Consider the following 27,709-nt stretch of genomic DNA (forward strand, 5'->3'; position numbering starts at 1 on the left):
AAGGGACAACTGGAGGGGCCAAGGCCTGCCACTCCTCCTCTCTCCCATTTTTTTGGCATGTGATGAAAAATATTGCTTTTTGGATTCTTCCGTCCTGTCCTTAGACTTGACTGAACCATGTAGGCTAGGGGAAGCTTTGAGGGGCTCACTCTAGAAAGCCACCCTAATCCCTTTCTACCCAGAAAGGGGAGGGGTTTCTAACAGTTTCTTGAGTTAAGCCAGATTCGTTTCCTGATCTCACCACCACCACCACCACCACCACCACCACCACCACCACGATGTCACGGAGCTATGACCTCTTTCCTGGGGACACTTGACTGCCAGTGAGCCCAGTGGACTAACAGGAAGGGCTCTGCTCTGCTACCCAAGACCCCAGACTCGCCTCTTCAGCTCTCCCCAGATGACTCCTGATCACCTAGCACCAACAGGGGGCGCTATTTCCTCAGTTGGTAAAGGACAAGAGGGAACCATGGGAGAAGACGGTGGTATCTCCCCTTTTCCTGCTGGTCTGAGGAACAGGAACAGTAAGATCCTCTTTCTTATACATATCCCTCCCTCATTTTCCCATCCCAGGATAGATATATAATTTCTTTGATATTTATAACATATATATATATATATATGTACACACACACCTGGTAACGCAGAAGAGGAAAAAAATAGAATCCGTAACAATAATAAAAAAAATTATTTCTGGTTTAAAAATGATCTGGTTCCCTCCAGGGCGAGCAATTGCACAAATGTCCACTGAGTGGTCCAGGGATTAAGGAAGGTCTTAAAAGGTAAAACGGGGTTTGCTACCCCAGTCTCAGGGCCCCAACTCTCCGACTCCCCAACCCTGTTGCATTTTATAAAACTCATCCTCTTGGAATCGGTGGTTTAAAAAATGTCCATGCAGGGGAGGGGAGCCCCTTGAGGGAAAGGAAGGTGGCCACCTGGGGCCCTTTGGTGTAGGCGCAGAGGTGTGGGGGAGGGGAGGTGCTGAAGGCTCACACCGAGATCTCATAAGTGGTACCACCCACTCCTGACACCTTCTTGACTCCTCCCCTTGTGGGGCTACTGAGAGGGGGCTGGCCGGGGCCGGGGGAGGCTGAGCCCATGCTCTTGGGTTGCCCGTTGGATTTGCTGTAGGCGGTCTTGATCTGTACTTCATCTCTGAGGAGAAAAGAGAACAGGTGTCAGCAGGTGGAACAAAGTCTAAGGGAAGAGTCAGCTGGACTCCTCAGAGATACTGCCCTGCCTAACACAAGCCCAACCCCCTTCTCTTTACGCCTAATTGCAGCTGTACCTATTCTCAAATAACCAGTTAAGATTAAAAGTAAGCTGTAATCTTCAGTCTCTACAGAAGTTGCCCTTGAAGGCAGCTGTAGTCAGAGTGAGAATTAAAGGCCACCAGGACACCACAGAGTCACCCCCATGCAAGGGCCTGATCCCCTCTCTCCACAGGACACTAGGACTAAATTTAAGTCAGCTGAGGGCCACGATGGTAGCAATACTTACTTGGGTGTCAGTAACGGCTGCAAGGCCACTTCCTCTGTCTCAGAGACACCAGCTGGGGCTTTTTGGCTGCTGTAAGACATCGAACGGCCCAGATATGGGACAGTTGGACCTGGTTCAGGGGACCCTAGTCCCCGGCCCCTTAGCCCTTCTGGTTTGCCAAAACGGGGCACAGCTGGGCGTCCCAGGGGAGTCTTGCCCAGTGGTGATCTCTTGGAATCATCCGAGGAGGAACTCGTACGAGGGGCATGGCCTGAGCCTGGTGTGGACTGAATGCCCGAGTCTCCCACGCCTGGTTCTTCCTCACGGCCAGGGAGTGGGGGTGACTGGCGCAGCAGCTTCTCTCGTTCCTGGAGGGAGGCCACAATGTGGCGTGACAGATTGTCGTAACGGACTGGTGAGGGATCTCGGGGTGCTGGACCAGTTGGCACCAAACGTGGATGCCTCTCTGCCTCCCGCTGCTGGGCCAGGCGGGCTGACAGGAAGGGAGAGGTGTAGCCCAAAGGCGGGTCTGGCTCAGGCCCTGCCTGCACTGACTCAAAATCAGGGCTGTCTGAAGGAGTGAGCAAGCTGTCGTAAGACAGGCTTCCATTGCGTGTCTGGTTGACCAGGCTCTTATAAGAAGTAGAAGTGGTGCCCTCTGAGCGAATGGACTGCAACTGGCCCAGCTCAAAGCCTGTGCCCTGGGCCGACTTGAGGCTGGAGGAACGTGAGCCACTGGAAAGTGGATCAAAGTGAAAGCTTTTGCCAAAGGTGGGAGAACGGAAGCTCTCTGGTTCCAAGCTGGGTTCTGACCGGTAACTGGGATGCCGGCTGCTCTCCGCAATTGAGGTTGGCTCCTTCAAGCTGTCCCCACGACTCAACTGAGGAAGAAAGTACAACAAGCTCTTAATGCTCCTCCAAGGACAGAAGCAAGAACTCAGAGCACACGGGGTCTGTTACAAACATTATATCCAGTAATATGCTTAGAAGTTTTACATGCCTGATCTGGTTTAAGTTCTAGCTAAAGCAAACTCATGAGTTGAAGGAAATTAACACCTCATTTTAACAGAGAAAACAAAGCCTGATACAATAGCCTAGTGGCTTAAAGTCCTCGCCCTGCAAGGATCCCTTATGGGTGCAGGTTGGTGTCCTGGCTGCTCAACTTCCGTTCCAGCTCCCTGCTTGTGACCTGGGAAAGCAGTAGAGGACAGCCCAAAGCCTTGGGACCCTGCACCCCTGTGAGAAACCCCAGAAGCAGCTTCTGACTTTGAACTGGCTCAGCTCTGGCCATTGCAACCTCTTGGGGAGTGAACCAGTGGACAGAGGATCATTCTGTCTTTCTCTGTGTAAGTCTGACTTTCCAACAAAAGTAAGGTTTTTTTCCTTTGAAATAAGTAAATCTTAGAGAACATAGATAAAAAGCTTAGAGAAAACTTGCCTGGAGGCCCAAAATGAGTTTTGAACTCATTTGACATTGTTGTCGGTGCTTTTTATCTTTTCTAGAAATGTGTTAATTGGTTTTCATTATATTTGAAAAGCAGAATGATGGAGGTAGAGATCTTCCATGCAGTGCTTCCCAAACTGCTACAACAGCTGGGGGTGTGCCAGTCTAACGTCAGTAGCCCAGAATTCAGTATGAGTCTCTCCCGAGGGCTGAACCGTCACCTGCTGCCTCCCAGGCAGACATTATCAGGAGGCTGCCATCATACAGCAAGCCAGGGGACAGTGCGTTGCAAGGGGATAAAGATGACACCAACATTCCATGAGCGCAAACATCACATAGGTATTGCTGCAAATCCGGCTGCTCTTTTTTTTTTAATGTTGTAAAATTTCTTGAAAATTTAAGTGTGCTCCCACCAAGCGGCCCCAATGGCCTGAGCTGCACTGATTCAAAGTCAGGAGCCTGGAGCCTCCTCCAGGTCTCCCACATGGGTGCAGGGTCCCAAGGCTTTGGGCTGTCATTGACTGCTTTCCCAGGCCATAAGCAGGGAGCTGGATGGGAAGTGGAGCTGCCGGGATTAGAACTGGCGCCCATATGGGATCCTGGCGCTTGCAAGGCAAGGACTTTAGCCACTAGGTCACCACACAGGGCCCTTAAGTGTGCTTTTAATCAATGAATTTTTTTAAACAACTCTTACTCATTTTTATTGGAAAATCGTATTTACAGAGAGAGGTATTCAAAGAGATCTTCCGTCTGCTGGTTCATTCCCCAAATGGCCGTAACAGCCAGAGCTGAGCCAATCCAAAGCCAGGAGTTGCTTCTAGGTCTCCCGTGAGGGTGCAGGGTCCCAAGGCTTTGGGCCATCTTCCACTGTTTTCCCAAACCACAAACAGGGATTTGGAAGGGAATCAGGGCAGCCAGGACACAAACCAGTAATCATATGGGATCCCAGTACGTGCAAGGCAAGGACTTTGGCCACCAGGCTGTTGCGCTGGGCCCAGATGCTCCAGTTTGACCAAGCTCCCTGATCAAGCACCTAAAAAAGCAGTGGAAGATGGCCCAAGTGCTCGGGATGCTGCCCCTCACACAGGTTCCTGGCTTTGGCCCGATCTAGCCCCTGCTGTTGCGAGAGTGAATCCCCAAACATCTGTGGAGTGATTTAGTGGATAGAAAAAGGATCTCTCTCCCTTTCTCTGTGACTCATTCTTTCAAATAAACAAGTAAACCTTTTAAAAATAAAAAAAGAAAGAGAAGACAAGAAATGGAGCCAGGACTAGAACCTAGGCCCTTTGGTCTCTGCCATGGGAGGATGCTGCCCCGGTGCTCTGTGATTGCTAACTGCCCCATATGACGGGCGACCCACTCGCAAGCAAATCAATTCCGCTAATGCCTAACGTCTTTCTTCCTTCCCCCTCCCCTTAAGTCTTCCTCCCAGATCAGGTACCTTGGCGCTGGAGGAGTGCGGCATGGCAGCTGAGGTGCTGCTGCTACTGTAACCCGGCCGATACTTGTACATGGTTGGTGTGGGGGGGCTGTCCTTGCCCAAAAGGCTGTTATCTGCAGGGGAAACAAGGCCCAATAAGCACTGCTTCATAAACTGTTCTCTGTCCACAGAAGTTTCCTGAAGCATAGGGGGAGGACAAGGTAGGAACAGAACAGATAATCATCTGCAAAAGCCAAGTCCCAAGAATAATCTTGCTGAAGTCAAGAATAAAAATTGAGAGCAGCCCAGACGTTAGGGCAGACTGACATCTGGTCAGGCTAGAGGCCGAGAGGTTCCCTGGCAAAACCACAGTTCACCACCAGAAGCTAAATGCCATCTCTCCACTACAGCTCTCCAAAGAAATAGGTCAAATTGCACCTTTCAGACAAGCAGATTCTCCATGACTGGTAAGTAGCCTTTTTACCCCTACCTTCTTGTTGAAGGTTCTGGCAACTGAGTCAGGCCGCCCTTACCTTCGTTAGCTGCCAGGCTGAGGTGTGTCCGCAGCCCCGTGTAACGGCTCAGGTCTGGCTTAGGAGGAGGTGGTGGTTCAGCATCGGCAGACTGGCTCTCTGTTATCTCCAAGCTTCCCTTAGACTAGATGTGACAAGAGAATCAGAGTTGGAAAAATGGACATTGGAGACCTTGAATTCCTACAGCATATTAGAGACGCAGCCATCACATTGCTAAACTGGGACTGGAAGTACAAAGCACCAAGAGCTATCTGAGGACACTGTTAAATGAAGTCTCCAGAAAGGGTCTAATTCTGTCACTGATGTGCTCAACAACTTTTGCCCAGTTTCTATCATCTGTAAGCTGCTATGTTAAGTAAGACTTATGCAGGGGCCAGCTGCAACAATCAGCATCCAATCTGGGCGCCAGTTCATGTCCCGGCTGCTCTATTTCCCATCCAGCTCCCTGCCTGTGGCCTGGGAAAGCAGCAGGGATGGCCCAAAGCCTTGGGACCTTTCTCCCACATGAGAGACATGGAAAAAGCTCCTGGCTCCTGGCTTCAGCTATTGGAGAATGAAGCAGCGGATGGAAGATTTATCTGCCTTTCTGATAAAAAATAAATAATTTTTTTTTTTTTTAAAAAAAGGGACCCGGTTTCTGTTGTCAATGAATTTAAATTCTAATAGAAAAAAAAAATGTAATTTTAACACAAACTAGTAAGTAATAAATACCGTAATAATCTACCCGGAAAGCAGATTTTCCTCTCTTGGTCACAGGGAGGTTAGGCTAACGCCCCTAGGTCCCTCACCTTAGTTCTCCTCAGTTCTCCTTGGATGCCGTTGTCCATGATCTTCACAGTTATCTGACCATCTGACACTTCTGGCCGAAGGAAAGGAGGTCTCACTACAATTGTCTTCTCTTTCTTTGGTCTGCCCAAATACCTGAGTGTCAACAGCAAGGGATCTTTCATTCATTGATTCATTTAAAAATACAACAAGAAGTCTTGAAAAGGTTAGCACTAACCCATTCTTTGTGACCAGATACCAAGATCAAGATCCTTAGGAATAACTCAACTCTCAAAGACCCATAACCAACGCTGGGGTGCAGAGAGCAAGCTGCTGTTTGTGAGGCTGGCACTCCACCTGAGACAGGCAGTTTGCGGCCCACTGCTCTGCTTCAGCAGCTTCGTTCTACTGCAACAGCCAAAGCAGCAGGAGACGCCTCAAGTACTGAGGTCCCTACCACTTACACAGGAGACCCAGATGACTGAGCTCCTAGCTTCAGACTGGCCCAGCCCTGGCTGCTGTGGCCATGGGGGAAGCAAACCAGCAAATAGAAAAGCCTTCTCTCCTCCTTTCTCTGTGGTTATCCATAATACCTGAAGAAGGTCAATTAAACTCACAGGACCCACTAAAGATGAACATGCCTCTTCCTCGATTCACTCACCATTCTAAGAGAATTCCCATCTAAGAGATCATCTTTCACCAGACCTCTCCTAGACTAGAAGCCCAAAGATGACAGTTTTGACTAGGCAACAGCCTAGTGTCTAAAGTTCTCGCCTTGCATGCAACCAGGATCTCATATCGATGCTGGTTCATGCCTCGGCTGCTCTACTTTCCATTCAGATCCCTGCTTGTGGCCTGGGAAAGCAGTACAGGATGACAGTCAAAAGCTTTGGGACCCTGTGGGAGACTCAGAAGGAGCTCCCGGCTTCACATCGGCTCAGCTCGCCATCGTGGCCACTTAGGCAATAAACTAGCAGATGGAAGATCTGTCTCTCCTTGTCTCTATAAATCTGCCTTTCCAATAAAAATTTAAAAATATTTGTTTAGAAAAAAAAAGACAGTTTTGGCTACGGATGAACATTAGACTAACGGAGTAAGTGGTACCTGGGTGCTGGGGAACTGCAGAGTACGCGGCTGACATTGTTACAGCAGCCATTGGTGAAGGGGTTCACACCTCCCCGGAATTTACCCGTAACCTAGAAAGGAAAACAGGTCAGACTGCATGACGGGGTCTCAACCTCCAAGGAATTAATGATAAGCTGTATGTACTCACAATTAGGAGAGGGTTATAAAAAGAGTAGAAAACCAAACACCAAGAAACAGACATGTGATGGTTAAGAAGGGTCATGTTATTTAGTTCAAATCCTACATCTGCCTCCTGATAATTGTCTGAATCTAAGCATTCAGTTTCTTTGTGTATAATCTAAGTACAGACCCCCATGTACTTTAAATCATCATTAACCGGCCCAGCATGGTGGCCTAGTGGCTAAAATCCTCGCATTGCATGTGCCAGGATCCCATATGGTCACCGGTTGTATCCTGGCTGCCCTACTTCCCATCCAGCTCCCTGCTTGTGGCCTGGGAAAGCAGTAGAGGACAGTCCAAAGCCTTGGGATGCTGCCCCCAAGTGGGAGACCAGGAAGAAGCTCCTGGCTCCTGGCTCCTGGCTCCTGGCTCCTGGCTTTGGACTGACTCTGGCCATTACAGCCACTAAGGGAAGGAACCAGAGGACAGAAGACATTTCTGTCTCTCCTCCTCTCTGTAAATCTGATTTTCCAATATAAACAAATAAATCTTTAAAAATATCATTAACTTACAATCCCTAATAAATTTAAGTGCTACACTATTCATAGTTCTATTGTTGACAGAACATTAACACAAAGATCAGAACGTGTTTGAAACAAAAAGTAATTTCTTCCTGAGTATTTGTGATCCACAATGACTGCTTCCTCATCTGCCGAGGTGCAACTGACAAATACTGCTAAGCAATCAGTTACTATTAATTCATTAAAAGTTTAGAGCAGTGCAACAAGCATCATAAGGGCTGACCCAAGTCTTTCACTATTTTTCCATGAGCTCAGATCCTACAGTGTTTGTCCAGTATATAGTGGACATTCTATAAGTGTTTCTTATCGGAGAATGGCCCCTAATCTTACGCTTGCATGAGAATCTAGGACTACCTTATCCCTCACTACTAACCTCTGTCAGGAGCATCTGCTTATGGAAGTACCACGCTGCTGACTGCTCAGGGGGCTTCCCAGACATGTGTGCCCTCCAAAGGTCTCCCTCCTGTCACTGCTCCCCGTACCTGCTCATTGGTTGTGCGTCCTCTAGCCACCAGAACCACATGGAAGCCCGTGAGGCCAGCTACAGGGATGAAGAATAAGCCAGCCACACACATCACTGCCATTCTGATGTCACACAGTTAAGAAAAACAAAAATAACATGATACTGCCTTCCCCAACCACAACCATAGCCACTTTCCCACTGTTACTAAGCTTTCCTCAAACCTCCTAATCCTAATCCACTTCCCAAAGACCTTGAAGGATACGTGACAGCCGTCCGGACCCCTGAGAGGTCCTCCATGTGGTAGAGGACATAAAGGAGGCCAAAGCCAAACACCCCCATGATGTGGGCTGTCAACGAAAGGAGGAAGAGGAAGAAGTAACGGTAGTTCCGGCGGCCAATACAGTTGTTCACCCAGGGGCAGTGATGATCAAATTCCTAGGAGAACAAAAAAAAAAAAAAAAGAGAGAGAGAGACTGAGAAACAAGCTGGGACCACAGCATTTGACATGCCTTGTCAAGAGGAATAAATGGCAGAACTTAGGTTTTGCTTTTAGTAACCGGTGACCATATTTTCTATTTAGTCACAAAATTAAAAGACTCATGCACTTGTCTTACTACACAGACTGTAAGGGAGGCCACCGGAGATGACCAGAGGATGACCAGAGGATGACCAGAGGCCACAGTCAGTCTCCGAAAGCTTAGCCTTTAAGTCAAGGAAGAAAATCATAAAGTAAAAATGAATTTAAAAATGTTAAAAAAGAAAAATACAGGATACAGAAGAACAAACGGCAAGAAAAATTTAACAGATTTATTGGCAACAGCTTGATTTCCGTGAAGCTAAGGCTAACATAAACTTAGGACAGATAAACCAAACAATGAGCCAATGCTGGCAAGTTAGCACCATCAATCTTCATGTCTAGAAGTTAAAGTTTTCTTCCACTAACAAAATATTCATGCCCTGCCTTTCACGTGTACCTCATTACTAACCCCTCAGACAGAACTGAGACAGCCCAAGTGAGCCAGAACTATCCTCCACTCGAGGCCAAGGATCCATCCTGCAATAGAAGCAGCAGGTCACACACCAGCACTTAGCCCGTGCAAGGGTCTTACCTCCACACAGTTGTCACAGACACTGCAGTGGGAACATCGCGGAGGGCGGTAGAAGCGGCAGGTGGCACACCATTTCATGCGCACCTGGATGCCTTTGATCTCCACTGTTTTATAAAGCGGAGCTCGAAAATCATCTTCCTTGTCCTCATCCTCCTCAGCTGCAGAAAGCAAAAGTCCATTTTTCTTTAATACAACAATGTCAAAATTCTAAGACCAAGAATGCAATGATACCTAAAAGACAGCTCAGGAGCCAGCACTGCAGTGCCACAGGCAAAGCTGCCATCCACAGGCCAGACTCCCTGACCAGTGTCACTTCACGTCCCTGCTGCTCCACTTTCCATCCAGCTCCCTGATGACCTGGGAAGAGCAGCAAAGAGGACCCAATAGCCTGGGCCCCTGCTCCCCAAGAACTGCAAGAAGCTCCTGGCTCGAAGTTTCAGCCTGAGCGGTGCTGGCTGCTGCAACCTTATCTGGGGAGTGAACCAGCAGATGGAAAATCTCTCCTATCTGTAATTCAGATTTTCAAATAAATAAATCTTTCAAAAAGCTTCTGAGGTAAATGTTATGTACCAGTACATTAGCCTCAGCTTGGGCGCCTGCATCACAATTAGAGCACTATTCAGAATTTGAGTTAATCCATTTATTTTTTTTTTTGTTAAGATTTATTTATTTTATTGGAAAGGCAGATATACAGAGAGGAGGAGAGACTGAGAGGAAGATGTTCCGTCCGATGATTCACTCCTCAAGAGGCCACAATGTCTGGAGCTGAGCTGATCCGAAGCCAGGAGCCAGAGGCTTCTTCCAGGTCTCCCACGCAGGTGCAGGGAAATGCTTTGGGCCGTTCTCGATTGCCTTTCCAGGCCGCAAGCAGGGAGCTGGATGGGAAGCAGGGCCGCGGGAATTAGGGCCAGCACCCATATGGGATCCCAGCGCGTTCAAGGCAAGGACTTTAACCACTAGGCTATCATACCAGTCCCACTACCCCACTTATAATACAGCTGATAATGTGCTCAGAAACGCAGCAGAAGACAGCCCAAGCACTTAGCCTGGCTTGGTTCAGGCTGCTGAGGAATTTGGAGTGAACCAACAAATAAGACAATACCTCTTACTTTGTCTTCCAAATAAACAAGTCATTTAAAATGAAATGAGTGGGGCCCGGCGGCATGGCCTAGTGGCTAAAGTCCTCGCCTTGAGCGCGCTGGGATCACATATGGGCGCCGATTCTAATCCTGGCAGCTCCACTTCCATCCAGCTCCCTGCTTGTGGCCTGGGAAAGCAGTCGAAGACGACCCAATTCTTTGGGATCCTGTACCCGTGTGGGAAACCTGGAGGAGGTTCTTGACTACTGGCTCTGGATCAGCACAGCCCCGGTCGTTGCGGCTCACTTGGGAAGTGAATCATCGGACAGAAGATCTTCCTCTCTGTCTCTCCTCCTCTCTGTATATCTGACTTTGTAATAAAAATAAATAAATCTTAAAAAAAAAATGAGTGGACTTGGTACAATGGTCCAGTAGCTCATGGGCCTGAACCCATATGGGAGTCGGTTCGTATCCTGCTGCTCCCTGCTTGTGGCCTGACAAAGCAGTGAAGGACGGCCCAAAGCCTTGGGACCCTGCACCTGCAATGGAGACTTGGAAGAAGCTCCTGGCTCCTGGCTTTGGATCAGCTCAGCTCAGCTCTGGCTATGTGACCACTTGGGGAGTAAATCAGCAGATGGAAGATCTTTCTCTTTGTCTCTCCTCTGTGTAAATCTGCCTTTCCAAGAAAAAGAAATAAATCTATTTAAAAAAATAAAATAAAATAATGTCTGGGGTAGGGTTATGGCACAGAGGTTGATGCTACCTGGATACCTGCATCCCATGCTGGAGAGCCTGAGTCTGTCAAGTCCTGCCATCTCCACGTCCAGCTGAGCTTCCCACTGTGCTGACACCCAGAGCAGCAGGGCATGACTGAGGAACTCGAGTCCCTGCCACCTACAGGGGAGACCAGGACCAAGACCAAAGCTTCGGGTTTCAGCTGGGCTTGGTCTGGGCTGTTGTAAGCACTGGGGAAATGTACCAATAATAAGCAAATTGGGCCTGGCAGCGTGGCCTTGGGGCTAAAAGTCCTCACCTTGAATGCCCCGGGATCCCATACAGGCGCCGGTTCTAATCCCAGCAGCTCCACTTCCCATCCAGCTCCCTGCTTGTGGCCTAGGAAAGCAGTCGAGGATGGCCCAAAGCCTTGGGACCCTGCACCCGCATGGGAGACCCGGAAGAGGTTCCTGGTTCCCGGCTTCGGATCGGCGCAGCACCGGCCGTTGCGGCTCACTTGGGGAGTGAATCATCGGAAGGAAGATCTTCCTCTCTGTCTCTCCTCCTCTCTGTATATCTGACTTTGTAATAAATACATAAATCTTAAAAAAAAAAAATAAGCAGGGCCCGGCACAGTGGCCTAGCAGCTAAAGTCCTCGCCTTAAAAGCCCCAGGATCCCATATGGGCGCCGGTTCTAATCCCGGCAGCTCCACTTCCCATCCAGCTCCCTGCTTGTGGCCTGGGAAAGCAGTTGAGGACGGCCCAATGCATTGGGACCCTGCACCCGCGTGGGAGACCTGGAAGAGGTTCCAGGTTCCTGGCTTCAGATCGGCGCGGACCGGCCCGTTGCGGCTCACTTGGGGAGTGAATCATCGGATGGAAGATCTTCCTCTCTGTCTCTCCTCCTCTCTGTATATCTGGCTGTAATAAAAAATGAATAAATCTTTAAAAAAAATAAAATAAAAAAATAAGCAAATTACAAATTACAGCTTCTTCTTTAAGGAGTCACAGTGTAGTAGGTGAGATTATGAATCAGAATACTGTGAGAGCAGCTCTGTATACAATTTTATAGGAACAGAGGAGGAGGCAATTCTTTCTCCATTGGAAAATGAAATTGAAGAGAAAATGACTCAGCAATGGGCTCTGATATGCCTAAGCTAACATTCTTTGGTTTACGTATTATGAATACATTCTCCTATGGAAACACAGGAGTACTGGCTCCTGGCTTTCCCAGGAACCAGCCCTGGCCACTGTGGCCATCTGGGGAGTGAACCAGCAGATGCAAGATTTCCTTCTCTCTTGTTCTATAACTCTTAATATCAAATAAATAAGCCAACATAAACAAAATAATTTATAGGGCCCAGCACGGTAGCCTAGTAGCTAAAGTCCTCGCCTTGAACGCACCAGAATCCCATATGGGCGCCGGTTCTAATCATGGTGGCCCTGCTTCCCGTCCAGCACCCTGCCTGTGGCCTGGGAGAGCAGCCGAGGACGGCCCAAAGCCTTGGGACCCTGCACCCATGTGGGAGAACCAGAGGAAGCTCTTGGCTTCGGATCGGCGCAGCACCGGCTGTTGCAGACACTTACGGTGTGAACCAAGAGAAGGAAGAATCTTCCTCTTTGTCTCTCCACCTCTCTGTATATCTGACTTTCCAATAAAAATAAATAAGCCTTTAAAAAAATTTATAAATTTCACTTGCTTGAATTAAATAAGTGAAAAAATGAAAGGTAGAGAAAAACTGAAGGATCGCACATTGAAAACATGATATTTCTACAGATATGCGGTATATATAAACAAACATGCTGCTACATTTAAAAATCTTCAAAATATGAAAAGGAGGGTCCGGCGGCGTGGCCTAGCGGCTAAAGTCCTCGCCTTGAACGTGCTGGGATCACATACAGGCGCCAGTTTTAATCCCGGTTGCCCCACTTCCCATCCAGCTCCCTGTTTGTTGCCTGGGAAAGCAGTTGAGGACGGCCCACAGCCTTGGGACCCTGCACCCATGTGGGAGACCCAGAGGAGGTTCCTGGTTCCCGGCTTCAGATCGGTGCAGTACGGCCGTTTGGGGTCACTTGGGGAGTGAATCATCGGACGGAAAATCTTCCTGTCTCTCCTCCTCTCTGTATATCTGACTTTGTAATAAAAAGATATAAATCTTAAAAAAAATATAGAAAGGAAATAACGCACAATATCAAGGTGGTTATCTCAAATTTATGGATGATATTGTCTTTTTTATACTTAGCATCTCATTTATTTATCTGAAAGGCTTAGTGACAGAGAAGAATGAGAAAGAGATCTTCCACTCACTGGTGTGCATCACAAATGGCTACGCAGCCGTGGCTGCGGACGACCAAAGCTAAACTCCATGAATACTATCACATCCCAAGTACCTGGGCCGTCGTCTGCGGCCTTCCCAGTCCCATTCAGCAGGAAACTGGATGAGGAATAACCAAGACTCAAACTGGCCCTCCATCATCACAGGTGGCAGCTGACCCACTGTCCCACAATGCTGGCCCCCATTCTCCTCTTAAGTACTGTTAACTCTTTGATTTTTTATAACTTATCATATAATATACTCAATCATACAAGCATCTTTTCCTAGACAGCCAGATAGCTAGTGGCCTTTAGAAAATACATCCCAAGTGACACCCATAGTATCTTCTGGAATACCATGTGGGCGCCAGTTCTAATTCTGAAAGCCCCACTTCCCATCCAGTTCCCTGCTTGTGGCCTGGGAAAGCAGCTGAGGACGACCAAAACCCTCAGGACCCTGCACGTGCATGGGAAATGATGCAGAAGCTCCTGGCTCTTGGCTTCAGACTGGCTCAGCTCTGGCCGTTGCAGACACTTTGGGGGTGAACCATCAGACGGAAGATCTTCCGCTCTGTCTCTCCTCTGCTCTGTATATCTTTCTAGTAAAAACAAATCTTTTAAAAAAATTATTTGTCTTAGAAAGGCAGATACACAGAGAGATGGAAAAAGACAGAAAGACCTTCCATCCGCTGTTTCACTCCCCAAATGGTCCCAATGGCCAGAGCTGAGCTGATCTGAACCCAGAAACCAGGAGCAGCTTCTGGGTGTCCCACATGGGTGCAGGGTCCCAAGGCTGTGGGCCATCCTTGACTGCTTTCCCAAGCCACAAGCAGCGAGCTGGATGGGACATGGAGTAGCCAGGACACGAACCTGCACTCAGTAGAATCCTGGCACATCCAAGGTAAGGATTTAGCCTCTGAACCATTGCACCCGCCCCCAGGCAAATGTTTTTTTTTTCAAAGTTAGCCAGGAGTGCCAAGAGAAATCTTACCTCGAGGGAAAATGCCTGGGTCCATGAAGGTGGCCATGCTGAAATTGGCCAGAACAAACAGAAACATAATTGCATTGTAGATGGGCACTGCAGGTGACACATACAGGCTGAGTCCTGGACACCTGTATAAATAATAAAGAAATTAAGGGGCTCCCTCCAATACTTAGTATGCCAACCATTCTCATAAAGATCTGTAAAGATTCAACACCCTGCCCCCCACCACACTTAATGCAATTTACCTTTTGCTGTCCCAAACTACCCTCTTAAAAAAAAAAAAAAAAAAAAACTATGTTTACTTACTTATTTCAAAGGCAGAAGAACAGGGATCTTCCATTCACTATTTAACTCCCCCTGTCTACAACAGCCAGGGTTGACAGCCCAAGGCAAGGGCAGAACTCCATCTGGGTCTCCCTCATGGGCAGCAAGGACACAAGTATTTGAGCCGCCATCTACTGCATTCTCAGGAGCATCAGCAAGAAACCGGATCAGGAACACAACAGCTGAGACCTGAACCAACAATCCCCGAGATGACCTTTCCCCTTCCCAACGAGCGGGTCCAGCTCCCCTGGAAGCCACCCGTTTTAGGTTAAGGTCTAAGTCAGTCTCTCCTGTTCTAACCTTTTCCATTAAGGTCTATGAAAACGAACTGCCTGCCATCCATTAGTTCACTCCCCAAACACCCATGACAGCCAGAGCTTGGGAGGACAGGGATCTACCAGGCAGGGAAGAAGTCAGAAGTCAGAAACTCAGGGACTTCAGCTGTCACCACTAACCCCAGGGTCTGCGTGCGCCGGACGCTGGAAATCAGGAATCTAAGCACAGCTCAACACATGGGACACGCGGGCATCTTCCTCACAAGGCCTCACCGCTCTGCAGGTTTTGAAATCCCTCCTAATCTTCTAGGCAGAGGTGAGAATCAGGGACTGCGCAAACGACACTGGCTACGCTGCCTTTTCTGGAGCAGCGGAGGCTTCTGGATCCCAGCCCCGTCCCACTGATCTACACACTGCCCCGAGGCCTGGGACACCTGCCCTGCTCCTGCCCAGGCGCCTCCTCGTGCCAGATATTCCTGAGATTTTTATTCAACTCAAATTTGGTTCTTACGCTTACAAAATCCTTGAAAAACACAGATAAACACAGACATCAACAAAAATACTAGACATTTAAGAATATGAAATGACGCAGAGGAGTTGGTGAAAAATGGGGAGATAATGGCAAAATGCTAAGCCCTGTAACAAAAAAGATTTGGCTAAACATATCCAGTTTTCCACAGCACTCAAAAAGACATGCTTTAGGTAAGTTCTTTTGTTTGTTTTAACCAAAAGATTAAGTTCACTTTCTTTCTGGGTGTGAGTCTTTAGTGAGAGGGGACACTTCAGGAGCTCCCCCTCTCTCTGGTTTTCCTGATACGATAGTCAGATGCTTCAGAAGAAAATCGGCTGTGCTGCCTGCTTTGTCAGTCATACCAGACACCTCCCTTCTGACTCACTCACAGCCAACTTGCCACTATAAGCAATGGCCAAATACCCTAATCTGTTTTGTGGCTCAGAACTTAATCTGCAGAATTAGGACAGCATCTGGCCGTGTCCCTTTTATCTAGACCAGTCGAAAAGGAACAATTCCTTGAAGAGAAGAAAGAGAGGACCAGGAGAACAAGACAGTATGATTCCAGAGAATTAATCCACAATAGTCCTGGATTCTGCCAGGAGGGATGATCCCACCCCGTCAAAGCAAAATCACTCCGAAGAGTGATTCAGGACAACCTGGAGGAGCACCACAAAGTGTCCTTACCACCACCATCTAATTCAGAGTCCACTCAGTTATTCACTGAAAAAAATATACAAGCATGTATTTATTATGTTATTTACTATGTATCAGGCTCTTAGATGGGAAATGTCAACTAACAGTTGGCTTGTTTAGATGGATCAGTGTGTAACTGGACAAAAAATGATGCTGGCATCAGCACAATGGCTGCGAGGACAAAACAGACCTTGAGTCACACTTTTATGCCATCACCAAATAAGGCTCACTGCCATGAACTCTCTGGTTCAGGGTCTAGGTCAGGAGAAACCGCAGGAGTCCAGCACCCCAGGCTGACCTCCAGGCCTCCTCAGGAGGGAGGGAGAGAAACTGAAACCCGGCCATCCAGGTCAGAGCCCCTCCCTAGGCCTAAGCTGCTGCTTCAATTTCCGCCCGCGGAAGTAGAGAATGGGTGACTCACTTGACTGCCGCAGCCTAGGAAGATAATTAGAAGGGAAAAAGAAATTAAATCCTGAGATCACTGAAGAGGCCATGATTTAAAAGTCTTATTCCTAGAATTAACCACTGTAGCTACTCTGGCCTTCTGAGCTTCAGAAAGAAATAAGCACGGGTCCCCCCCCATCCCTGAGGGAAATGAGGAGGAATGAGATCCACACCTTCCCTCTGTCCCCCTCCCACGTCCTGATCCCACTCTGCCTTCTGTTTCATTCCCAAAGCAACTTCCCCAATTTCTTGAGTTTCCTGTCAAACTACTCCTGAACCTGAATGATTCTTGTTAACCCTACAGCAAACCAACCCAGATGAAGTATATACTCTTGGAAACAATTTCCAGTATCTGTAGCCAAAAACAAGTCTGACCTCCGAATGGCAATCCAGAAATGATGCAAGCAATTTCAAGGATAGTATTCCTTCTTAAGTTCAGAGATTCGCTGCTTCCAAGCACAGCACTCTAGCACTGGACATCCCATTACAGAGGGGCATGTGTGAACAGGACCTGTCCTGCCATAGCCCATATTCCAGCTGGTTTGGGGAAGAGTTTTGTTGCTATACTACTTCACCAGACTCACAGGTGACCACCCCAAATGGCTTGTCTCAATCTGTTGCCCTTGATGGAAGATGAAGCCAGAGCTGAAGAGGAGCTGTTAGGGCTCATCCACTGACTACAGCAATAATCACAGAGCTCCAGGAGGTTAGGGAGTGGCCAGCCAGGGCCCAGAAGCCTGAGTGACTCACTGGGGGGACTCCCAGCTCTACAACATCGCAGGCAGAACAGGTTCTTCTGCCCGCCCATTCAGCACTCTTATTTTCAAAGCCAAATAAAATTGAGGGTGGGTCTCTAAAGCCACAACCCTGAAACCCTGTTTGTTAGTCCTCCCTAACACTTTCTACTATTAAAAAAAAAAAAGTTATTTTTCTGGACAGAAAAAGAAGAAAGAATCAAGAAGTCTTGGATTTTAATTCTGCCTCAATCAATGCTTCCTATGTAGCTTCAGGCTATCCACAGGAAACTCTCCAACTCTGTGACTTCAGCTACACTGTACAAATATGAGATGAAGACAGTGGTTGAAAAATTTTTTTTAATTCTACTTAAAATCAGTCTGCTTGGGCCCGGCACAGTGGCCTAGTGGCTGAAGTCCTCACTTTGAACGTGCCTGGATCCCATACAGGCCCCAGTTCTAATCCCGCCAGCTCCACTTCCCATCCAGCTCCCTGCTTGTGGCCTGGGAAAGCAGTTGAGGACGGACCAAAGCCTTGGGACCCTGTACCCGCGTGGGAGACCTGGAGGAGGTTCCTGGCTCCTGACTTCAGATCAGCTCAGCTCTGGCCGTTGGCTCACTTGGGGAGTGAATCATCGAACAGAAGATCTTCCTGTCTCTCCTCCTCTCTGTATATCTGACTTTGCAATAAAAATGGGTAAATCTTTAGAAAAAAAAATCAGTCTGCTTAATTCTTTTTTAAAATCGGTCGACTTAACACTGAGTGCACACAAGAATGACTCGCCATAAGAAAACATTATTGGGCTCGGCAGCATGGCCTAGTGGCTAAGGTCCTCGCCTTGGTCCCATATGGCTGCTGGTTCTAATCCCAGCAGCTCCACTTCCTCTCTATCTCTCCTCCTCTCAGTATATCTGACTTTGTAATAAAAATAAAATAAATCTTTAAAAAAAAAAAAAAAAAGAAAACATTATTAAGCATCACCATCATCAATTATCATTCCAACTCTAGCCATTCTTAATTCCACTTCCCTTACCTAAGATACTAAGGAGTCAAGCACACTAAGCCGCGCTAAATTCCTGAAGAACAGGTCTATGCATTCCTTCAATGGTAGCATACTACGCCTGTTCATTTGTGACAGAAAGCTGAAATCAATGTCCTACTTCCTGCTCTTGAAGATACTCAATTTACAAAGAACTGCTTTCCTAAACATCCCATGGGAAGACAGTCTCTCCCCTTGTAGATGACTAAATTTCTCTGTAAATGCAGCCTCTGCAACCCAGATTTTCAAGTAGCTGAATGCTAGATGTAGGACCCAGCCCTGATTCCTAGATGGAAGCAGAGAAAGAAACTGCTCAACAAATGCCCCAAGTCAGGAGGCTACTCCCATCCGACTCAGGTGCCGGCATCCCTGCAGCTGGGGGAGGAAGGGATGGGAGAATTACTCAACTGTGGGTAAGAGGTTGAAGCAGCCAGAGGCAAAAACCGAAACACCAGTTGTGTCATAGATGGCATACAGCACACTGGAAAGACCATCCAGGACTTTGGAACAACCTTAATTTTTATCTTTGCCTTAGAATTAGCACACCTCCTCCCCACTAAGAAATGGACAGGACACACTGACTTGCCTAACAGCCCAAACAGACTTCCATACACAGCTTCATTTTGACCAGAGCAGGCCTATCCTTTTTTTTTTTTTTTTAATAATAAGACTGGATTTGAAGAAGAGCTCATACAGTTTAAATACAATGCTTTTAGGTTGACTTCCTCACTATAGAGTGGAAGCAGCAAAGTCTACAAAGATTAAACAGAGATTACCAAAATCAGTCTCCTAGCTCCCGAGCACTGAGCTAGCTCTGCCCTCTCTGTCGGTCACAGCCGACTACGACACTGTACGAAATGCAGCATCTAGAGCCCAACTGGAGGGAAGACATTTACCCTCCTAAAGAGTGAAAGAAAATAATTAAGTTGGGATCCCCACCACTCCCACTTAGTCCTATTACTGTCCAAACTGAAGGACTCTCTGGCATTAGGTTTCTCAGAGAAGACCCTAACTATTCTAGTCCAGTGTCTCAAGGCACAAGATTACTATTCTTTTGATGTTCAAACCCAAATGGTAAATTCTACTGTCCCCTACCTGACAAAGAAACACACAAGGTAAATTGTTTCTAATTAGCTGAAGTCTACACGCCTCCACTAATTATCTCTACTAGCTGAAAGGAATTCTTCTTCCTTCTCCTAGTCCTCTAGGCCCCAAAAGAATTCTCACCTGGGGCTTATTCCAATGTACAAACAGCCAGCTTTAACCTGGCTGTGAGAGCAGAAGTACTGCAAAGCAGTTATAAAGACACAAAGAGGAGCTGCTTCAAAAATAGCCTTCCTTTGGTCTCCAGTTTTTTAGGTTGGATAGCTTTTTAGGCTGCATATGGTTTTATAAAAGGGGTTGAAGGGACATTTCTACAAAGAACGAAACCACAAATAGGGTAAAAGCCATGAGGAAACACTTTTTGAGAACAGTGGTATGTCAACCTAGAAAACTTCTGCTTATCGAGGAACCATTATGGTCAAATTAGAAAAAGAGCAAGAGAGAGATGAGAATTTCAAAACTACATGATCTGAGGTGATATTAATGTCTCCACAAGGTGGGCCAGGAGGCCCCAGGGAAGAAAAGGATCCAGAAACTGGTCCTGTGGTAACTACCATGAGGAAAAAGGCTTTTCTAACTCAGATTAGAGGCAATAGTCCAAACAGTCACTACTACCCTGCACAACCCTTTTCCCTGGGGCTGAGAGACCATGGAATGAGGGCCCTTACCCTACTAGTAGGACGAGCGAATGACAAAGTAGGTTACAACTATCAGTTAAGAAAATGCCTATGACAGGACAACTCTGTGGGCAAACTGGTACAACCAGCCAAGCACTGCAAGGGTTCCAGATTAGCAAATTAGAGCCAGGATTGTGCTTGCCCTGTCTCAAGAACAGACAGGCTGAGGACACAAAACTACCTTGTCCTCCTGAGTTTCCTAGCTTCTACACACAAGCTGCCCCTCTACGTGCAAACGCACAGGTGCTAAACCGATCTTCTAGGTAACCCTCCTGCAGCAGCATGACTGCTCCAAGGACACTAAGACACATCCCTAGGTAAACATTTTGATTCTACATACTGTAGACATCAAAACGGGCTGTGACATCGAAGACTAGCACCTCTTTACACAATGCATGAGGAAGGACAGAATACCAAACATGCTGAGATTAAGGAAGAGAAAATGATTAAGAAGAAAACAGAACCACACAGAGAAAAACAGGGCTGACTCCAGATCCCCAATGAGTCAGGACAGGCTGGACAGCCAGAACTACCAGAACCTGTGACTTCTACATTTTCAGAGAGGCGAAAAGCAACATAATACTCATCCAGCTGAGAGGCCATTATTTCCTCACTTAAAAACTACACAGAGGCAGAGATGTTTCAGTTGGTGGCTTGGTTAAGCCACAATTAGGACACCATATCCCCAGAGTGCCCTGGGGTCCAGCACAGTAGCCTAGTAGCTAAATCCTCACCTTGCATGTGCCAGGATCCCATATGGGCGTGTGTTCATGTCCTGACTTCCCAACTTCCAATCCAGTATTCAAGGACGACCCAAAGCCTTGGGACCCTGCACCCACGTGGGAGACCCCAGAAGCAGCTTCTGGCTTTGGATCAGCTCAGCTCCAGCTGTTGTGGCCACTTGGGGAGTGAATCAGCAGACGGAAGATCTCTGCGTCTACTCCTCTCTGTATAGCTGACTTTCCAATAAAAATAAACATATCTACCACAAAAAAAAAAAAAAAAAAAAAAAGAGTGCCTGGTGCAAGTCCCGGCTCCCGCTAGCTGGGGCTCCTGCTGGAGTTCCTGGCTTTCAGCTTCGGCCTTGCCCAGCCCTGAGTGCTGCAGGCATCTGGGGACTGAGCCAAGGGATGCAAGTTCTATTTCACTGTCTGCCTCTCAAATATAAAGTAAAAATAAAAACGGGATTAAAAAAACACATCAGTATTACTCTGCTGACTCTTGCGGCCAACCCATATTCTCAGAATTCCTTTTAGCATCTGAAGTTCAACTTGCATGGGGCGGGGGGTGTCTTCCTTTCCTTCCATTTCAAATTAAATTTCTGCCTAACTGCCCTGACCTTAACAATTCCAGCTTCAATTCATTCTTACTTTTACTCCCCAACATTTCTTCTTCCCAGGAATCCCACATTGATCTGAATAGCACCCCAAAAACGGCCATGAGTTTGGACCTTAGCAAAGTGAACTTCCCAGAAGGTCTAAGCACACTGATGACGGTTCCAACACTGCAACTGGAGTGCTAACTCACGACTCCACAGCGCACGGCTCAGAAGCCTAGTCATGCTCACTTCTAAACTGTTAACAGCAAAGCTGCCTGCCTGGTGGTCAACAGCTACATTACCAGAGATAAACAGTAAACAGAACTGGTCCTATGGGGCAGTGGGCGAGGTTAAACCATCGCCTGATATGTGGACATCCCATATTAGCAGCACCAGTTCAAGTTTTGCCTACTTTGCCTTCAAGCAGCTTCCTACTAATGTACACGGGAATGCAGCAGAAGCTGGCTCAGGTCCTTGGGCCCTGATGCCCACACGGGAGGCCTGAGGGGGCTGCGGGCTCCTGGCTTCGGCCTGGCCCAGTCCCGTCTGCCGCAGCTATCTGGGGAGCGAGGAGAGCGCTCTCTCTCCCTTTGTCCCTCTGTCTTTATAACAGAAGGAAGAATGAAAGGAGAAAGGAAAAGGGAAAAAGTAAACCAGTCCCCTTCAGCACTAAGGAGATAAAGTGAAGATTCTAGATGGGAAAACCAAGTGCTGTTCCTAGAACGAGGGAACAACGGCGGAGTCGGTCACTTCCTTCAGCAGGGATTCTTGGAGCTTTCTCTTCCTCAATAAAATCTGTCCTTTCCAAGTAACTTTCATTTCTCCAGGCTTCAGATCTTAAACAGTGCAAAGCAAATCATCGCAACAACAGCAACGGCCAAACACTCCCAGTGGTTTATCTTGTGCTGAGTTTCTACGATCACAAGCCTAAACATGAGACATCCCGGAGGAAAGCTATGACTGTCAGAAGTCTTTAGTCTAGCTGAGTTCTCTTTCTCTTACAGATACATTGCTGAAGCTGCTTCAAGTCTCTCTGGTGGTGGTTTCTCGACTTCCTTCCTAGTTTAGGATCATCTAATGATGCAGCTGAGTAGGAAAATACACAGACATCTGTGATTCCGAAGGAACTGAAAACAGGGAAGGGAGAGTTAACAAAGTGAAACTTGTAATAAGGATAAAAGGATAGGTTTCTTCCTCACTGTTCTTCTGTATCTTTAGGATTTGGGTTTACTTGTATCACATACCAAGCACTAGCAAAACTCAAGAGAAAAGCTAAGGGCCTGGCACAGTAGCCTGATTGCTAGTCTTTGCAAGCACCAAGATCCCATATGGGTGCCAGTTCTAATCCTGGCTACTCCACATTCCATCCAACCCCCTGCTTGTGACCTGGGAAAGCAGTGGAGGATGGCCCAAGGCCTTGGGACCCTGCACCTGCATGGGAGACCCAGAAGAAGCTCCTGGCTCCTGGCTTTGGATCGGCACAGCTCCAGCCATTGCAGCCACTTGGGGAGTGAATCAGTGGATGGAAGATCTTCCTCTCTGTCTCTCCTCTGTATATCTGACTTTCCAATTGAAAAAAAAGTAAATAAATCTTCAAAAAACAAAAAAGAGAGAGAGACAAAGCTAGCTTCCTCACCTTCCATGGCACACCCCATCCCCACTCTCCAAACCACCGCTCTGAGAAAACTCACGTAAAAGCAAAGAAGAGTGTTGTAGCTCCTACTAAGAAGATGGCGGCTGCCGAGACCGGGACATACTTGCTGGGTTTGAACCTCTTTCCAGACTCTGCGGGCATGTTGGAGCTCTGAAGGGAGATGTGCCCTGCCGCATAGCCCAGGCCCACACAGCGGCAGAACGGGCAAGAAAATAGGATGCGGGAAACAGAGAGTACAGAAGAAAACCAGGGAAACCAAAAATGTGCAATGATCACCCTTCCCCCTCCCAAATCAAATTGAAGGTCAAAAGATGTCAAGTGAAGCTAAGCACATGGGAGGGGGAAAGGCGAGTCCAGAGGGGGATTAACCACTGCCCCGGAACCAGACACGAGACGCGGCTACGCTCGGGCACCGGAGACAAACAGCAGGCTGCCCACATGCAAACGGCTGCAGGTGGAGAGCATGGGCAGTCAAGGAGCTCAGGGTGTAGCTCATGGACGGAGGCAGCTCCTCAGGAGGAAAGACAGCGAGAACACCAAGGTAGGGCAGCAAACTGAGCAAGCAAGAAAATCCTGTGGGGACACAGCAGATTCCGCCACGACTCCCACACTTCCACAAGACGTGAGCAGCACCGCAAAGGGGTGCGCCCTGCGTATTTTAATCCAGGAAGGAACCGGAGGCCCCTTCCAGCTTGAAAGAGAAGCTGTTGGCACTGCAGTCCTTGCCCCTTCTCGGCAGTCTTCTCAACGCCACCACTCCCACAGGTGGACCTGACCAGGACTCGGAGTCCGGCAATGGTGGCTTTACTTCGTTTGTTCCTCTTGATGTTTAATGCTGGGCTACAACTGTTACAAGGTTGAGTTGTAAATCCTTTTCTTTGAAGGGAGAAGGAAAACAGACAGCAAGCTTGTATGTTTACAAACTTCTTGTTATTCCCAAGCCCTTCAAGGGCTTTGTTTCCTATAGAATTCATGCAAAACTGAAAGGAAACTTAAAATCCTTGAAGCCATTTCTTCCCAAAAAGCAGAATAAGATGCAGAAATCAATTCCAACTGATACTTTGAAAGATTACTCGGGATGAAACCCAAAGTTCCAACGACGTCCGTGATCCCAGGTTAGTTCATCTCTGATCTTCCTTTTTTAATCCTGGGCTTTCCAGAGAGAGTTCGACTGAGTTACGGTGCCTCACCTGCAGAAAAAACAAATATCTCTTCAAAAATCCTTTCAGGGCATTTCTCAACAAGAAGACTAGAAGCTCCAAAGGCTACTCTTTGTTTTTGTTTGTTTATTTATTTGTTTTGCTTTGCTTTTTAAAGGTCTTTTGAAAGCAATATTATTTTCCACTTCTCTTATATGTATGTGGGAAAGGACTCTGAATCGAGGGAGAAAATGGAGTTAAGATCCTGGACTGGTCCAAGTGTTACTCAGATGGGAACAGGGAGCACATGGCTTTACCAGGTCTCAAGTCATCAAAGGACCAGCTCTCAGAAGAGCCCATCTCCTCTGCCACCAACCAGTGGCAGCAGACACAAGGGCTGCAGCAGTAAAGGGACATCTTAGATCAGGGATTCCTCTTTGAACAATGAATATTTACTGCTATGATGAAAACTGAAAAAAAGCAACTCAAAATTAGGACAGCAGGTCTCATTTCTTATCTCTTCTCCCTCTAGGTTTTTCAGGGCAGAAGGTGCATGTCCGGCCTGCTGGGATCACCCACAAAAGGCCCCTGCACTGAGGAGACGCGATGCCATCTCTGAGACACCCGGTCTGCCAGAGGTTCGTATTTTTCTCCCCAATTAAAAAGGTTTTCATTCTGACATTGGCCTTGTAGGGAGTAAAGTGAGCCCCACCTACTCCAAAATGATTAAAAGTAACAATTATTTCTGTTGATGACAGTAACAAAATAACATCAGCACCCTGATTTTACAGGCTGCTTTTCATCTAGTGATCTCAAAGCACTTTACTCACATTATCTGGTGACACAGTCCCTTATCCCACTAAATAAAATTGAAGGCTAGGGAATGCCTGAGGCCATGCCAATGAATCACCCAAGTTCACAGGCCCCTTTGCTGACAAACCCTTTCTACCTCTTGTTTATCCACTATACTACCTGCCCAAGGTAGACAACTTGAAATCAGCAGACCACAAATTTTACTTAAGCTAGACTTTTAAAACAAACCAGTTTCATACCCCTCAAGCAGTCTAGTATTTCTTAATCTCAAGTAGAGATTCAAAATATCAGAAGACTTGGATAGCGAAATACAAATGTGCCCTGAAATTTATCAGTTCCCCTCTCACTTGTGACATGGGAAGCAAAGGGACTTTCTTTCAAGATTCATCACTTTTAAAACAAGGCTCTAGGGCCCGGCGGCGTGGCCTAGCAGCTAAAGTCCTCGCCTTGAAAGCCCCAGGATCCCATATGGGCGCCGGTTCTAATCCCAGCAGCTCCACTTCCCATCCAGCTCCCTGCCTGTGGCCTGGGAAAGCAGTTGAGGACGGCCCAATGCATTGGGACACTGCACCCGCGTGGGAGACCCGGAAGAGGTTCCAGGTTCCTGGCTTCAGATCGGCGCGGACCGGCCCGTTGCGGCTCACTTGGGGAGTGAATCATCAGATGGAAGATCCTCCTCTCTGTCTCTCCTCCTCTGTGTATATCTGACTTTGTAATAAAATAAATAAATCTTAAAAAAAAAAAAAAAAAACAAGGCTCTAAGGGCAGGCATTTGGGGAAACGGTTAAGATGCTGCTTAGATGGAAGGTGGCCCAAGTCCTTGGGCTCCTGTACCCATAGGGTCTCTGACTCTCTATTACCTCTGCTTTTCAAATAAAAATAAACAAATCTTAACCCTCTCCCCCCAAAAAAGTGCTGCTTGAACCCCTGCATCCCGAGTGGAGCTGCCCTGCTCACAGGCGCCTGCCTCAGCCACGTGGGTCCCTGTCACCCACAGGAGCTCTGGGCACACTTCAGGACTCCCACACGCCTGCGCCGTGCTGAGGATGAACCAGCGGATGGGAGGTCTGTCTCTGTGCCACTGTCATCTCACTGTTTTTCAAGAAAATTAGAAAAAAAATTTCCTAAGAGAAGGGGGCAAGATAAACACCTAAGCACTCCCTGGGTATAACAGAGACACACTGAGTCTTGGCAGAACAATCTACCGCTCATGGCAGAGATGACACTGGAGGGAGACCGCCAGGGTCCACAGAGACATTAAAAAACAGTGCACAAGAGTGCGTGTGCCATGCTGAGGCACACACTCACTCCAACAATAAAGACAGGCACAAATAGGGCCAAAACACGGGACGTGTGGTTTGAGAGCTTTCACAAAATTGAAGTCAAGGACCTCCTGAGGGAGTGAAGGGGTAAGAACAGTAGCACCAACACAGACACTGCTCCTTGAAACCAAGCGCTGTAACAGCACCACACGCAAACTCTGAAATTACAGTCACTGGGCACCAAGGCACAACCACATCCAGGCATCAGGGAAAGAGCCGCGGCTTTAACACGATTTTATCACTACATACCCTGGCAGCAAAGTGTATGGGGCAACATAGTTCTTGTAAACATTTGATGGGTTCTATGGAATGGCCTATCATGAGTATTCAAAAGAGGTCTGACCCGGGACAGAAGGGATAAACTGGATAAAAGGTGGGAGTGTAGTAAACACCAAACCAACCTGGTCAAGATGGCATTAACCAGGAAGTGGCAAACACAAGGCCGAGAAATGGTCTAGAGCTCAACACAGATCTGATCTAACGAACGCTCTCAATAACTTGACGCCACCAGCTTACTTCCCAACGGCAGCAGTGTGCTCACTCCCACCCAAGACACTGCCACCCTCTTGCCCCGGGGGGTGGGGGATAGGTAAAATACTGGCGAGCACATTCCAACTCCACTTGCAAAAAAAAAAAAAAAGTACAAAGTGCTAGAAGCGATGGAAGCGCGGAGCACTCGGCCGGTTGGGGCAAGAGGGTGAAAGGCTGGGCAGAGTGGGGGTGGGGGACAGGACCCGAAACGCGCAGCCCCACGACGAGGGGGCCCCGCACCGAGGACGAACGTCCGGGGCAGAGGTGATGCCCGCTGAGACCGAGGGGGAACGGGCTCCAGCACAGCGGCAGGGCCCCGCCGGGGCTCGGGGGCGGCCAGGGGCGGCGGCCGGACGCCAGGCTCCCGGGGGTCGCAGTCCCGAGCCGGTCGGCCCCCGCACGGACCGGCCCGCTCGCCGTCCGTTTCAAGGGGAGGGTCCCCCTCGCTGGCCGGCCGCGGTGCTGGGTGACCCGGCCCCAAGTAGGGATGGGGCCTTGACCGCCTCTCTCCGCCAGCCCGCTCCGGGCCCCCGCTTTCCTAGAGGTCACTCTCCCCTCCCTCGCACCGGCCGGCACTTCCGGTTCCGCAAGGGGGCCGGCGTCCCCGGCACTCACCCCGAGCGCGGCGGCCGTCCCCGCCGCCGCCGTCCTTGTCCCCGCCGCCTCCCGGCAGTGCCGTCCGGCTCTGGCCCTCGCACGCTCCAGGCCCGCCCCGCTCCCCGCGCGCTCCCGCCTGGCGACGCTGGTCGGCGAGCCGGCGCGCGGCCGCGGCCCTCAGCGCCGGGGCTCGCGCCCTCCCCGCGCTCCCATTGGCTCCCTGGCCCGGGCGCGCGCGGCGTCTCGCGCGGGGCACGTTGCTCTCATTCATGCGACTCGGGCCGTCGCGCCCGCCCCGGCTCCTGCTCCCATTCACGCTCCGGCGCGTGCGCGAGAGCCCCGGCGACCGCGGCGACCTCGCCGTCTGATTGGCTGTGGGAGCGCAGCGCCGTACGCAC

General features: G+C 48.5%; 1 protein-coding gene across 2 annotated transcripts; it reads right to left on the minus strand.

Moving 5' to 3' along the window:
* Positions 1-669: 669 nt before the first annotated feature.
* ZDHHC5 (zinc finger DHHC-type palmitoyltransferase 5) lies at positions 670-27,609 on the minus strand. 2 transcript variants are annotated; one of them, XM_036495355.2, is made up of 12 exons: positions 27,330-27,609; positions 22,947-24,099; positions 14,139-14,260; positions 9,040-9,197; positions 8,193-8,365; positions 7,950-8,052; positions 6,746-6,837; positions 5,665-5,797; positions 4,877-5,000; positions 4,365-4,477; positions 1,501-2,360; positions 670-1,155 (listed from the first exon to the last, which is right to left on the minus strand). In XM_036495355.2, exons 2-12 carry the CDS (start codon positions 23,048-23,050, stop codon positions 990-992), a joined length of 2,148 nt encoding a protein of 715 aa, XP_036351248.2. In that variant the 5' UTR covers positions 23,051-24,099; positions 27,330-27,609; the 3' UTR covers positions 670-989. The 2 variants fall into 2 exon arrangements, with proteins under 2 accessions (XP_036351248.2, XP_058518995.1); XM_058663012.1 differs by lacking the exon at positions 27,330-27,609 and adding an exon at positions 26,585-26,601.
* Positions 27,610-27,709: the final 100 nt, after the last annotated feature.

The sequence above is a fragment of the Ochotona princeps genome, chromosome 4 (assembly GCF_030435755.1).
Source record: "Ochotona princeps isolate mOchPri1 chromosome 4, mOchPri1.hap1, whole genome shotgun sequence".
Taxonomy (NCBI): domain Eukaryota; kingdom Metazoa; phylum Chordata; class Mammalia; order Lagomorpha; family Ochotonidae; genus Ochotona; species Ochotona princeps.

Excerpts from the sequence above, each read along its gene's own strand:
- ZDHHC5 (XM_036495355.2), bottom strand. The coding sequence starts at position 23,050 with ATGCCCGCAGAGTCTGGAAAGAGGTTCAAACCCAGCAAGTATGTCCCG. Across the intron at positions 8,053-8,192 it reads GGGGTCCGGACGGCTGTCAC|AATGGCAGTGATGTGTGTGG; the intron begins GTATCCTTCAAG and ends GTGTGACATCAG. Across the intron at positions 5,798-6,745 it reads TGCAGTTCCCCAGCACCCAG|GTATTTGGGCAGACCAAAGA; the intron begins GTACCACTTACT and ends GTTGACACTCAG.